Source organism: Anas platyrhynchos, chromosome 4 (genome assembly GCF_047663525.1).
Source record: "Anas platyrhynchos isolate ZD024472 breed Pekin duck chromosome 4, IASCAAS_PekinDuck_T2T, whole genome shotgun sequence".
Lineage (NCBI taxonomy): Eukaryota > Metazoa > Chordata > Aves > Anseriformes > Anatidae > Anas > Anas platyrhynchos.
This window is the reverse complement of record NC_092590.1, coordinates 48,764,953-48,779,839: the sequence shown is the minus strand read 5'-3', so window position 1 is coordinate 48,779,839 and position 14,887 is coordinate 48,764,953. Positions and strand designations below refer to the sequence as shown.

Below are 14,887 nucleotides of genomic sequence, written 5' to 3'. Positions count from 1 at the left end.
TCTCTCTCTTACATCCAGCTGGCATGAACATGAGTCCTGTCTCTCGATTAAAGAAAACATGGGCAAAAGTGAAGACAGCCAAGTTTGATATTCTTGAGGTAAGTTTGACCAGTACTTGGACATGTGGCTGTTAATAGCATGCTACTTTAAGCAACTCTGAAGTGCAAATATGGCTGCTTTCTGACACACTTAATTTAGTGTGTGTGTGTATATATATATATATATATATATATATATATATATGTATGTATATGCTCTTAGTGGGCATTCCAGAAGGTATAATGAGAATGTTTCAGTTATCTTGTGCTCTTTCAACCTGGAAGAAGGACATTGAAGCAACTGTCTTGTTACTTCTAAAAAACACCCCCGAAATGGCAGTATTGTGATTAAGAAAAAAGAGTAGGTAACGTCTCGAGAGGCAGATATATTCAAAAAGGTTGGTGTGGATTCACCTAATGCAGTTCTACCTTTGAAAATGCAGTTTAGCTGTAAGGCAGCTGCCTTGTTCATTCAGAGAAATTTATCTTGAATTGATTGATTGCCAATTACTTCCAGGTAGTAGATGCCTTTGGCAAAGATCATGTAAGTGCAGTAATACAAGAATTTGTGATCTACCCAACAGATTATTTACCAACAAGTTAATTAGCTTGGTCTACATGGCAATCGGTTAACTCAGACTATAAGTAACACAGAGACAATGCAATGTTCTGGTCATGACGCAAACACGGAATGCTTATTACTATCATCCAGAGATTTGACTCGGGCTATGACAACAGATTAAAACCGGACAGTTGTAGCCACCTCACACTTGCTTCCCCCACCCTTGGGTGGGAGATAGCCTTCCTTGTGTCAAGGGGTGGCTGCAAAGCTCTTAATCAGCTCTTAATATCACAGTCCTATTTAATTCAAACCCATTATGCAGGCTGGGCTGTGCTGGTTAAGGGCATTTCATGAGCGATGCAGTCATCCTGGCCACCGACAGCTTTAGCTGCCTGATCTTACTCTGCCACTGCAGCCAAGTCAGCTCTGAGAAATCTGCATACATAGGAAGAGTAGAATATTAGTGTCAAGACCTACTGTTGTCTTAATTCATGATTTTGGCTTTTGAGTTAAAGCTGAAGCTATTTTATTGGTGAAGAGGGAAATAAAAGGTCCATAGTGCCTGCCTTTGCTTTCCTGCCCCTGACTTTCATTGTGATGAGCGAACATTTTTTAAATTGCATTTCTGTTCTGATTGAAAGAACAGATAAAGAGATGCCATAGTCCTTTAAAAGGCTGTGTTTGTGGTGCTCTTACACAGACCTCTTGCTTTTTAAAATAGTTGCTCAAGTGAAAAAGTGTTGTGTGTGGTGATGACGCTGGCTCTCTGGAGCTCATTATTTACATTTCTTCATGCTTTGTAGCATCAGATGGACCCTTCCAGCAATTTTTATAATTACCGGACTGCTCTGCGTGGAGCCGCTCAGAGGTCCCTGACAGCTCATAGCAACAGAGAGAAGGTATGTTTGCAAATGACTTGGCAATGGGCAGAAAAGAAATATGCTTGTTAAGTCACATGGTAAACTTTTGTCTGGGGAGTCTGATTTTCAACAGTTCTACCTCAGTGTTGTTTTTTTTTTCTTTTTTTGAAATAAAATCTCAAAATGGAATCCCTGACTATTCAGAATGTCTAAATACTACCTGTGAGCTAGCACCTAGATAAATGCAATATTTGAGGAAACCAGGTGGATCAAGAAAATGACTGTTTGTCACAGCGGTCTGCTGAAATCCAGTCTTGTTTGGTACTGGCTGAAAGTTGCAAACGTAGTATTTCAGTATTTGTTCGATGAGCATTAAATATACTCTGGAGTTTTAGTGGAAAAGGTGAGCTGAGTCAGGTATTAGTGAGATACAGTGGGTTAAAATCCCCCTTTGCAGATTTCTGGAATGACTGCAAATTATGCATTAACAGAGGTGGCATCTTTCTTTACTTTTAAAAATAATTAGCTTCTAAGAAGTAAGGTGGATTTGGTCACACATTCATGCAGAGTCTCGGTTGTAGTTCTTGTGGAAAGGAGCCAAATAGCTTCCTAGCTGCCATCCACTTAGGAGCTGTTGTTCGTCAACTGCTTACAGCATTAGCACTTTGTGCTGTGTTTAATAAACCTGATCTTGGTGCTCATCAAATAATTTAAACTACCAGGCAGCATGAAGCAATTCCATGTGCAGACTGCTTGTCTATACTGATGTTATGCACGTGTAAATAAAATCTGTTGTTTTGTTGTTTTTTTTTCTCTGAGTCCTAAGAATCTGTTTGCACAGCATTCAAAATATCGGACATTTAAATGTGGATTTTTTTCTTTTTTTGAGAGAAAAGTGAATTTTAAGACTTCGGAGAAAGAACTTTTACATATTGAAATATTGCAGCCAAGTCTTGCTTGGAATTTGTGATATGCTGATATTTGTTTTGTGCTCGGTTGCAACAAGGATGTGCGGCTACACAAATTTTTGTAGGATGCAAATAGAAATTCAGTCATTTTCAGAACGTAAGCATGTTCCAGCATTCTCCAAAGGCAAATACTTGGATTTGTTCAGTCAGCAGGAAGTGTTCTGTTTTGAACCAGTCAGCGGTAAGGATCAATTTCTTGCTTGAGCTCACAGAATTGTAGATCAACAGTCATTTATTTAAGTGGGCTTATAGCTCCAAACTTTGCCATATTGTTCTTTAGCTTAGATCTCCCCTCTTTTACCAGACAAGTCCCTGTCAAGAGGGATAGCTGCATTCTGAAGAGATACCCTGCAGGAATTTGGGGCACAAGTGGAGGTTAATGTCAACTTCCAGGAAGGCAATACAGCATCACCTTTTATTGGATGAAATTTCTTCTGTTTCAGTGAATTGATCTCACTTCTTCATGTCTTCATTCTTATATGAATAGCCATTCCAACAAATATTTTCCATGCTGGCCTGTTTACTCAGTGCCTACTGAAACCATGAGATTTTATGCCTACAAGGTTGCATTTTAACCCTTGTGTTAAATAGGTTGATGCCTTACCTTTACTGTTGTTGCTTGGTGGCCTGCTGTGATTAAATTGCATGCTTTTGTTTTTTCCACTGCCAGCTTTGGTCTGTTGTATGTAGACAGTTCCTGAGCCTGAGAATCTATAGTGCACCTACTCCAAGAAGCAGAACAGAGTTAGAGCTGCCAGCTCTTGCCTTTGGGTTTGATTTTTGGTCAGGATTTCCTCAGTTCCCCACAACATTTTATCCCAGCAATTGACTTCCACATACTTGTTGATAAAGCATGTGCAAGAAGTAGGCACCTCTTGAGTTGTATGTTGTGGAATCTGCAGAGGAATATGAGAAAGTGAAAGCAAGAGGGAAAAGAAATAGAAATGAAGTGAGCTAGGCAAACTGTTGTTCTAAACACACCTTGTAGCCACACTGGACAAGCAGTGGAGTGCCAGTGGGTGCTGAAATTGTGACCTTGAGAGAGCTACATGTCATGAAGCCTTCAAGGTAATGGAAGCAGTTGTTTAACACAAATGTGGAAAGGAAATCAGAGGGATTAGTTAACCATCCGAGGGAGGACGTTATGTATTATAAAATGTAGTGAACACAAAAATTCTGTGGATTGAGAGAGAAATTATATAGATCAGGGTTATTTGGTATTATGTTTACCTTTTCTACCACCTGACTTCACTTAATTGTTCTCTATAGAGCAGTATATTTTGATTCAATACCAGACTCAGAATATTCTTGTTCTTTCTTTAGATCGTGATACCTTTCTTCAGCCTCTTGATCAAAGATATTTACTTCCTCAATGAGGGCTGTGCCAATCGTCTTCCAAATGGTCACGTCAATTTTGAAGTAAGTAGAGCAGTGTGGCACTGAGCGGGGTATTAATATAGACTCAGCCCCTTCAGCAGAAGGCTGAAGGCAGACTACGATTCAGCTTCCACTGGTTCTAGGAAAGCAAAACTAGACTGTAATTTGAATAAATCTGTTACTTCTCACAGGAGCTGAGAGGTAGTCAGGAAAATGCAGTTTTGCTGAAGTTGGAGTGTTTATAGGAACTTATTCAACAATCACAGTTTTTAGTGGGAAAAGTCAGAACTTCTTCCCAGTGCTCAAATTCATCTAAACATTTCAATTCACATGCTTATTATGCCTATCCAAAAATTATACAATTTAGTATTTTGGGTCTTCTTTTCAAATTTCAAATGTAAAAATTAGGTCCATCCTTTGTCAAGATACACATACAGTAATTTTGTGCATGACAGTTAAAGATCGTCTCTGAAGAAATGTGTGACAGAGCAGCAGTGAAGAAGTTCTGAGTCCCTTTCAGGAGTTCTTCTGCCTTTGAATTTACACTTACTCAATCATTTGTTTTCTTGTGCTTTATGTTTTAAAGAAGCTTGGGTCACTCATACAAAATTACAGTAATTTCACTTCTTGTAATCAGCCTCAACTAGCCTGGTTCTAAAATTAGACAATGTTTACAGTCTGGAATGCCCTTTTTCACAAAGAAGTCAAGTGCCCTTGAGACATGTTAAACTTCTCTTTAAAGAGCTTGTCAGTGAGTGACATCAACACACTACATGGGGAATTTTTATTTTTGGCATGAACTTCCAGCAAGAAAAATGAGTGTTTCAGATCGATTAACTTAAAAAATGGAACATCTGGATTTCAAAATGTCAGTATGAAGCATCTGGAGATTTGATGTGGAAATTACTAAATGCTTCACTGTGAAACAGGCAAACAATAAGCTTCATCAAACTTAAAAGTTAGGCACAGAACTGTTATCAGCTCCTTGAAAAGAAATTGAGTGCAAATCATGATCTACTATTTATATTCATGATTAACACCAATTTCACCATGGTGGAGGAGTGGGAAGTCATCCCAGGTTGAAGTAGAAACACAAAAGTTGGAAGCTGAGTTGTTCAGTCATGTTCAGTACTAGTTTAAAAGCTGGGAAGTTCCCAAGCCTGGGGCTTGAAATCCAGGGCTCGCTCTCTTTCAAAAATGTTCAGGTAATTAGTACTCTCCAATATAGCATCTGTTTTGTTTCCTGTTCTACTCTGGCAGAAATTCTGGGAATTAGCAAAACAAGTCAGTGAATTTATGACATGGAAACAAGTGGAGTGTCCATTTGAAAGGGATCGGAAGATTCTGCAGTATTTGCTCACCATCCCCGTCTTCAGTGATGATGGTAAGGAGCTCTGGACTTCATGCAGGTCGGGTGTCACTAATTATTGCTTGTCTCTGTCCATGTTAACTTACTGCTTCTTCCCAGTAAAAAAAAAAAAAAAAAAAAAAAAAAAAAAAAAAAAAAAAAAAAGGCTGACCCGAAACATCTTTGTCTGGGAAGTTAAAAAAAAAAAAAAATGCTTCTCCCTTACGAATGAGTGGGAAAATAAGATTTTTCACATGATGTGCATGTGGCCTAGGAAATTCAATTTTTTCCTTTTCTCTAAAAAATGAATGAAATAAATGAAAAAAATGATTTAGATGTGTGGTCCCTGTAAATATCATCTGAAGTGTGTATATATATGGACTTTCAGGACACTTAAAAGGGTGCTGCTTGAGAAAGAAAACTGGTACTTGGCTGGTTTCTTGTAAAGCACCATTGCCCTGGGCTCACTTTTTCCTTCTGAGTGCTTTCTTCCACTCTCATGCTTTTCAGTTTCCAATAGTTGTTTTTCCCCTTCAGGGTAGTCTTTGTTCTCATACACTTTTTGTTAGTATTGTCTGTATGTAATTATAAGCAAAATGCTGTACTTTCTAATGGGAATCTGGAGCCCTCATCTGAGGGATGGATAATATAAGCCTGCTTCAATTAACTTCCATCCATTTTCCAGGGAGAGCACACTTAAAAATGCCAGTAGGTTTAACGTATTGTATTTGCTTGTGATTGCAGCACTTTACTTGGCTTCTTACGAGAGTGAAAGTCCTGAGAATCACATTGAAAAGGACAGATGGAAGACTCTGAGGTTTGTGTCAAAGGTTACTCGCATCAATAAATAAAGAGAATAGGATATGGAGCTAGTATCAAATAGTTAAAACCAAATGGCATGCTGTATGTTTCAACAGATGGGGCACAGCATCTGTATAAATCCCCCTTTCACTCTGGGACTCTTAGAAAAATGAGCACAGTCTTTATCTGTAGCCCTCTCAAGCCTTCTCTCCCTTAGGGGATTGGAATTAAAGTCAGTAATTGTGTATATTAATTTCTTACGTTATTCAGTGTAGGAAAAACACATTCTAAACTTCAAAGAAATCTGTACTTCCTCACAAGTACTACAGAGCACTCTGGCTTCAAGCAGACATTTCTGGAGCCACTCCATCCCTTTCTGCACGGAGGTTTTCAGAGAGGTTTGCACAATGATCATTCTGTGTCAAATGTATTCATGAAACCAGGTAACGATTTATTAGAGTCCAGTCTGGGAAAAAGGAGTTGCAGCAAATGCTGGCTTTCCTTTCGCTGCTGGCTGAACATAGCCGAGTCAATTCTTTCATTTTATTAATTATGGAAAGATACAGGAACTATTACAGCACTGGTTTAGCTTCTGCTTTGCCAATTAACTTATTAAAAAAAAAAAAAAAAAAGGTGAATTTATGGCAGCACAGAAACCTCATCAGGTACCTAGATGGAGACTTAGAATTAAATAGGTATAGATCTGTGTTTTCACCCATAAACCACACCTCCACGTCAGTTTTTAAACTATCACTATCCCAAGGAACTGACCATTAGGCAGTTGTTCTTGTCACTGTTTCTGGCAGCTGGTGCAATAACACCCAGAGGCACCCATGAATATAACGCCCCAATTCTCCTGATCCACTCTGGGAGGCAGCTGTGCACTACAACCACGGGGTTTTTTCCTGGGATATCATGAGGGGATGTAAGAGTTACATTTGACTGGTTCCAGTGAATTTGGGGAGGGGAGGAAAAAGGACAATTGCAATCAGTGCGTGGTCACTCTGGCCCAGTGCATCCCACACAGAGGCGAGATGGACAGAGAAAGACTCAGGGATGGATCTGTGGTAATGCTGACCTCAGTTCCACGGGATCCTTAGCTGAGTCACTCCAAAGCTATCTGAGACGACGTACATAATGGTTCTCTTCTTTACATTTCCCTCTTTGTTTCAGGTCAACACTTCTGGGCAGAGTCTAATGCACGAGATGGCTGCTGTTTCTGCTGTTGCTACGTTTCGTGGCTCGTCAAGGGGCATGGCGTGGTTTATTTCTTTGTGTACTGAGCAGCGTTCAAGGTGATGAAAACTGCAGTCAGTTGAAACACCTTGTCAACAAAGATGAGACAAGTTAACTCAAGAACAAACAGGCAGCTTCTCACATCAGACAGATGAAATTAAATCACAGCCCACTCTTGGCTTAACTATTGATTGAAGACAGCGCTGGCAGAACCCTTTGAAGAACTCAGATGCCGCCTATGAATCATTTCACACCTGGATGAAGTATTTTTCCCCCTCCCTATGCTGGAGCTAGCTGCTACGAGGACTCTGCAGAGTTAATACTGGATTATGGAGGGGAAAAAATTACCATTCCTTTCAGTGAAATCCAGGTTTGCATCGAAGAACTTCATTCCTAATAAGCTGAATATAGCAGGAACTCAGCCTGACTGGGATTGCTAACAAGGGAAAGGACTGGACACAACATATTGGCTGCTGGGGAGGGAGAGTTTCTCCCCGCCACTGTAATGGTGGCTATTTTTTTTTTCTTTTTCCATTATGTTTTTGAGTTGGCTGCTGGCAGACAAACTCATTATTAAGTTATTTAAAAAATATAAAGTAATAAAATTAAGGCTGTGGTAGAAAACACACCTGGTAGAAAAATATAGTAGCTCTGTAGCTTGGACTATTTTACAACTTCTAGAGAGCTTTTTTTTTTCTTTCTTTCAGTTGTTTACAACTAACCACTACATGCTACAGACATTCTTATTTTTACTATGCTGTTTTGTTACTCTTATTTTCCATACTTGACCTTCTTATATTAGGTTGAACAAGCTGACTTTTCTAGAATGGTCTTTGAGAAACTGATGTACAAGCTATGTTAAAATATGAAAGTATGTTTTTAAATCATTTTTATAATAGCTTTTTTGAAAGGGTAACAATGGAGAACACAATCCAGTATGACAGAAATAACAAGATGCCAAAAAGGAAAAGAAAAAAAAAAAAGAGGCTTCTCAACTACATCTGTGAACAAAGCAGTCTCCCTTTGTTTGCTTTATGGATTATAGTTATGACTGTGAAGTAGTTCACTGTGTTACACACCTAATAAGTTTGTAGTAGCTCTGAATACTTAGCCACTCTATTTATCCTAGGAAGAACCTGATGAGAAAAAAAAAACTGTAGCTGTAGATCACCCTGGATGTGAAATCACTAAGCAAAGGCACATACTTGGGAAAACAGGTATTTGCAATTATCCTGCCACTGTTACTTAAAAAAAAAAAAAAAAAAAAAAAGCAAAGAAATAAGAATAAAGATATCTATTTGTTGCACTGTATCTCTTGAGTTTTCAGATAAACTGGTATTTAATTTCTGACCATCCTTTTTCAGGCAAGTATTTAATTTCTGAGTTCCGTAAGAACATGCTGAAGTAGCCTTAATCAATAAGAATAATGAGAATACATCCTGTCCTTAACTACTGCCTGTTTGCTGGAAACAAGGTGCTGGAAATCAATGAGTTGCATATTCCGTGAGCTCCAGCTATGGGAGAGCCTCAAGCCCTGACGTTGCAGAAGGATTCCTCTCTTCTCCCATTCAGTGAGTTAAGGTGAAGGAGAAAGAAGAGACCAGGTCTTTGAAAGGAAGAGACTTTCTGCAGTTCACAGATTTGCATCCCAGTTTTTGTCAGGTGAGGGCTTTCCAACCTTTCCCTCTACAGCATTCCCCATTGTTGAGGCTTACAGGCAGGACTTAATTGATGTACAGTGCTGACAAAAATGGTGTATTCCTCCTTTACATCTCCTGAAAATAGGCTGATATCATCATAAGGTTCATAAATGAAAGTAGCTTCCATGACACAATATTTGCATCCTTATTACCCTTCTTTTTTTACATTTTTAAGGAAAGCCACAATCTGTAGCAAAGGGTTAGATTACTTGTGAAAATAACTTAGGCACTTCTCTTCTGCACTGTAACACAGTCTGACTACATGCCTGGCTTAGGAATGGATTTGTTATTTATGTGTTTGAACAGAGCCTTTGTAAATGAAAGGAGAAATAGCATTAAGCTGTCTCCCTCCAGCCTGTGGGCTCTGGGTGTTGTCTTGTGGGCCAGGTTCTTACAGAGAAGAGGCAGCACACAGCAACAGAGGAGGCGGCTGCATCCTTGGCACAGTAACTGGGCAGCAGGTGCAGGAGGCTGCGACTGGTGCTTGAAAGGAGAATGCAAATTCTTTAGCCCCAGGCAAGCCAGAGGCCGCTCCTGTAGGGGTTATAAACTCAGCGTTTGATGTCAGAGTGATGCAAATCTCATCACACTCCATACCCTCTCCTCCCACGTTCCGTGAACCTTCTGTTCTGGGTGTCCACTGTGAACACTAAGCTACTGTTAGGCTGTTATCATGGGCTTGAAAACAGCTAGTAGCTTGTACATGTAGCAAATGAGAGAGAAAATGACCTGTATGGCTAACCAGCTCCTAAAGGAAATGTTGCAGGCTCTGAAATGAGGAGTTACAAGAACTCAACTCCACAGGTTGAGTGTTCAGTCAGGACTTAATATCCCTGTTCAGAGCTGACAGATGCTTGGTACTTAATAGGGACAGACGGAGCATCAAAGTCTGCCCTGTAAAAATAGCTCACACATGACCTCTACCTCTTTTTCCTTGTGGTGCAAGCAGAGACAAAAAATGTGGATCTTAAGGACCCCTATGAATCAGCTTATTCAGAAGAGTCTAGATGTCCAGCTAAGCCCCCATTTTCTTTCTCCTACTTGGGTACAGTTTCATGCTATAATCATGAAAAAATAACTTGCATTCAATAATGTGCAAAAGCCTGCTTAAAACTATCATCTCTAATGAAGCTGTACTTCCAAGTGATGCTTTTTTTTTTTTTTTTTTTTCTTCTCAGCCTTCCTAGGCTGTGTGGTCTTGACAGAGGGGAAACAGGTGCTTTATCTAGCAGTAAAATTTACTTTTATAGATAGGAAGCAAAATGTGATTCATCTTCCAAGGCTATTTGTGTTGGGAATTTTCCCTGGCACTTGGGGTGGTGGTCCTGGTATTAGCTGTGTGCAGTGGGACCCCTTGTGGGCTTATTGTGGTATTTCTGCCGGGAAAAAAAAAAAAAAAAGGCTTCCGTAGTATGTCTGCTAGCTCCATCAGCTCCTCTCTGTCTTTTCTTGGTCATGCTGGACAGATTTTTTCCAGGTACATAGGAAAGACAGCAGTGTGGAGAGAGGGACTAACCCCTCAAAATTCATTCCCTCGCAACTCCATCTGTCCTGTTCCTGCAGCTGCTGTCAGACAGATCCAGATGGTCCCACTTCTACCAAGCAGCTGTACCCTAACCTACTTTTATGGTCACGAAGTCTTCTGTCATCAGCTGGTTTTCAGCTTGAAAACAAGGCTGGTAAGGATTTTCAAGGGAACCTGCAATGTTACTGTCATTAGCCTTCTGCTAAACTGACACTGCAGACTCCAAACTGATGGAGTAGGTCAGTGGGATGTGAAGTGTAAGCTTAGTGCCAGAAAGTACATTACTGACACCAGCAGATGCTCTGCCATTACTCTGTTGTGCTACATTAAGCTCTTCTGGAGTATGTTTATTTTCCCTTTGCTAGAAGGTTCTAGGTCTAGCACAGCCTCAAAAGATGTTTTGTTATAAGCCAAATACATACCCTGTGGGGTAGGATTTTCTGCTTTGCTACTGCTTCTCTCCCCTGGCCTATGAAGTCCAGAGGTTGGAAGAGAAGTTGTTCTTAGGTCTTGTAGCTGCAATAGAAAGCAGCATCTGGAACCAGACCATTCCAGAGAGGGACACACCAAACAGAGCATCCGTCTTGGTGTTACAACAGGATGCTTTCATAAACCCCAAAGTTTCTTCTTGCAGTCAAAAGTTAAGATGACATAGCCTTCCTCAGAAATTACCATTTAAACTATAAACCAGCCCAGGACCTCCTAATAAAAAAGTATTTAGAAGGAAACAAACAAACAAAACTGGCCTTATTATTTCAGAGGGAGCAAGGCTTTCCTTAGACCTCTTTCTAGTTTTAGTTTTCCTGGTCTACAAAAGAAGTCAGAGGAGGATCTGTGCAGCAAGGGAAAAGATGATATGACAGGAAATGGGTTCGTATTTCCTGAGACATTTAGTTAGAGACAGTGGTATTGAATGGAAAAACAAGCAAACAAGCAAAGTTTATGTTACTATAGTTGGTTTGACTATAGAACTTCATTTGGACTATGTAAAACTTTGGGCTTGCTGACACAGTTTGTAACCAGAAATGCTGTAGTGACTCTTGTTACAAAGGGAATCGGAGGATTGTTTCATCTGTTAAACTAGACAAAGTGATCTATTGCTTACAAGGAAATAATAATGTGAAGTTCTAGCAAGAGGGGTCTAATAATAAAACAGTAGAAGTTAATATGAAATCAGAGCAATTAGTAAGGAATATACTTACCAGTATGGATAGGTGATAGTTTAGAAAGTTAGCATGTGAAACAAGGAAAGAACACGTTTATTGAGATGCTTTTTCCCCCCAACATCATGTTTCACCAGTGCTGCCAGCGTAACAAACTCCTCTGATGTAACCAATGGAGACACATTAGGGTTTCCCCTTCATTTTTGTTTGAGCTTTTTTGTATGCATTTCTGTATGGCAGTGCAATCAGGTCTAGAGAAAATAGCAAATGGTGTCCCTCGATCCCCACGTAAGCCAGTTTGATAATCAACAGAGCTGATACTCAGAAGCCATTTGACCCCCATTTAAAAATAAATAAATAAATAAATAAATAAATAAATAAATAAAGCATGGTACTACATGTTCTCAATCAACATTGCAGAGAACAGATGTTATCTGAATTCTGAGGGCTGAGCATTGAAGAAATCTGATCTGTAAAACTCTGTTTTAGGTGCAAGTGTCAGTCAGCTGTAACCACTGGAAGCTAAGGGAAAGGAGAGAGCGAGATGTGTAGTGCACCGTGCTGTGACTTTGTGCTGTGCTTATAATGTGTCATCTACATTCTTCTCTGATAAAGCAACATTAAATTGTTTATTGAGAAATTATATTTAATTTCTCTGAAAGAAAAGTGGTTCACAAGTGAAGGTATGTTACTGAGCTTTATTTATTGCACTATCTGTGGTTTTGGGATGGCAGAGTAGGAGAAGCCAATATTTTCTTCTAAGTTCCTTTTCAATTTTCACAGTGTTTATAGTCCTGTACATTGAAAATAATCCCTTTACTGCTCAAATCAGAAGTTTGCTTGTATACCACAATATTGGGACTGAATGCAGTCAGGGTTCTTTCCAGTGAGTGCATTTTAGGATCTCTCTACCCACTATTTTTTCACCGCAGCTTTCAGAGCTTGTAATTTCCACTATTCTTCAAAAAAAACCAGAGTGATTCTCCCATAGTTACGTGACTCTTGGAGCAATACCTCTGAGAAATACTCTACCTCTCATACTGCTAACGATAAACTGCAATTGGAGTCCAAACTTCAGCACATCAAACATAAGCAGAAAGCAAATTTCTCTGCAGAGCTACTTCATCGAACTCACTGAACAGGAGGTAGAAGGCTATGCCATATTTGCAGGGTAGCTGGCATGTAACAGGACAGGAACTTTGAAAGTCAACTCAATTTAAATGTGAGTTGGAAACAGAAGCATCACTGTGTGCTACTCCTGTGGACTGTGGTGGCATGCAGTACAAATGGCACAAGCAAGAGGCCAGTTTTGGGATGCGTGCCAGGGGACACAGGCACTCCCAGCTGGGGACGTTCAGGCTGCGAGCCAAAGCAGCTCGGCTGAGCTCCAAGGGATGCACCAGGGCAGATCCCCAGCTCTGGATGTCCAAGGGCCTGGGCTGTGCCTGGGCCTCACCTGTTGCAGCCGCCTCAGAGAAGTGCACCAAGGTGGCCCTGGCCCCAGAACTGCCCTGCCCCACACACGGGGGTGCAGGCACCTGCACAGTGAGTGTCTGTGGCCTTGGTGCAGAAGCACTGGTCAGGAGTCGCTTGGTTTGCCAAGCAGCTGAGAAATGTGGGGCTTTCCATGATCCAAGCCCAGTGCTGCAGGCTGGTTGCGAACCATCCTCTTAGGGACATCTCAGCGTGGAGAGGCGGCAGATCAGCAACTCAAAACGTCTCAAGCATAAAGAATGTGTGAGGGATTTCCTGCCTTGGGAATTCCGTGATCACCTCATCTGTGCTACCACATGGCACTTAGCTGACTGGCACGTGGCTCACTAGCACCTTTCAGTGTGTATTTTGAAGTGCGTGTGTAGAAATAGTTTATGTGGGGGTTACAGAGCTCCTGTTGACTATTTATGTATATTTGTCCTAGGCCCTTGGTATTTGAAAGCCTTTTCCTAGCACATGCTTGGGTCCATAGAACACATGAGTTAGCTCCTCCTGCCTTCTTGCCTGCGCTGTGATTTTTTTCACAGGTCATACGGTGATTTCTGTTTGCCCATCGCAATCTAGCCTGATACCTGTAGTGCAACAGTGAAGCCCTTGAGTTGGAACAGAGAAAGAGAGGAGGGAAACCAGCTTGCTTTTTTTTTTTGTCTCATTGTGTTAGACCTCAGAACAAGCTGCAGGTCATCCACTCCCCCCGTGTGTTACTAAACATGAGCTGGGACTGGGGTGTTGTCACAAACATAGCTGGGAAGGGACATGGGGAAAGGTCTGTGACAGCACCGGGGACAAACCAGACAGCCCTGCCTGGCTGCTGTGCCTGTGGTGGTGGCAGCAATGAGAAAAGCAGGACGATGCAGGAGGATCCCCTTTCCCCAGCCAGGCAGCTCGGCCAGGCTGTCCTGCATGGCTGTGGCTGCTTTTTTAGCTCCAGGGATGAGGATGGAGAGCCAGGAGCTGGTGAGGTGCCTCTGCTGGCAGACAGGGCAGCAGCAGAGCCTGGCTCTGCAGGGCTATGCCCTGGGAAAGCTGCTGGGGCTCTCACACCCACCAGGCTCCTCAGTCCCAGCTCGCTTCCTCCTGGGCCTGGAAAGCTCTGCCCAGCTGCTGTAAATGGCTGTAAATGTTGGCACAGGCTCTCCTTGGTGGGAGGCTGTTAGCTGCCCCAGCACTGGCTTCCCACAGGGTGCTCTTCAGCAGTTGACCCTGGGGGGAGGATTGTGGCCCAGGGGAGAATCCAAGCCTGGTCCCGGCCCGTGCATCCTGTTTTAGGAGATATGCAGGGGTGCGGGACTGCCCCGCAGGGCTCAGACTTCAGTCAGCAATGTGACAGCCGGTACAGTGCCAGGGAATGGCTCTTGTACGAGCAGCCATGGCTCCTAGGTGTGCCATGTCCAGTGATGGGGCAGGACCATGCTGCTTTGTCTCAGGTGGCACCATTGGTGTTGTTGTAACTGAGTGATGATGATAGTGATAACAATTTGGAACCTACCAATTTTTATATGAACATTTTGAACTGCTGAAGGTACTCCTGCCTTAGTGTGTATAATCCAGAGAATTCAGTATAATCCAGATATTTTAGTATAATCCAGATAAATTCAGGAGCTGAATGCTTTTACTGACCTGTGTCAGCCACTGTCAAAAAAGCTGTGGTGGAAACACTATCAGAAGTGGTAGCACCTATCAAAGGGCTTTAGTAAATGCCTGAGGATTATTTTAAGGGTTGAACTGTTTCCTTTTTCCTAGAGGGATGATCAGAATTATCTCCAGGAAAAGAGAAAGTCACAGTCTCTGAGGCTGGTCAGATTTACTGCATAA

At 41.5% G+C, this 14,887-nt stretch overlaps 1 protein-coding gene across 8 annotated transcripts in view; it reads left to right on the top strand.

The window, feature by feature from the left end:
• RASGEF1B (RasGEF domain family member 1B) overlaps positions 1-8,501 on the top strand; it is a 143,725-nt gene extending 135,224 nt beyond the window's left edge. For all 8 annotated transcript variants that reach the window (XM_005012766.6, XM_072037552.1, XM_021267702.4 and 5 more), the window contains 6 exons: positions 19-98; positions 1,404-1,499; positions 3,752-3,847; positions 5,066-5,189; positions 5,898-5,970; positions 7,128-8,501. In XM_005012766.6, coding sequence (XP_005012823.5) covers positions 19-98; positions 1,404-1,499; positions 3,752-3,847; positions 5,066-5,189; positions 5,898-5,970; positions 7,128-7,152 — 494 coding nt within the window. In that variant the 3' untranslated portion in view covers positions 7,153-8,501. The remainder of the gene's footprint in view (positions 1-18; positions 99-1,403; positions 1,500-3,751; positions 3,848-5,065; positions 5,190-5,897; positions 5,971-7,127) is intronic.
• Positions 8,502-14,887: the final 6,386 nt, after the last annotated feature.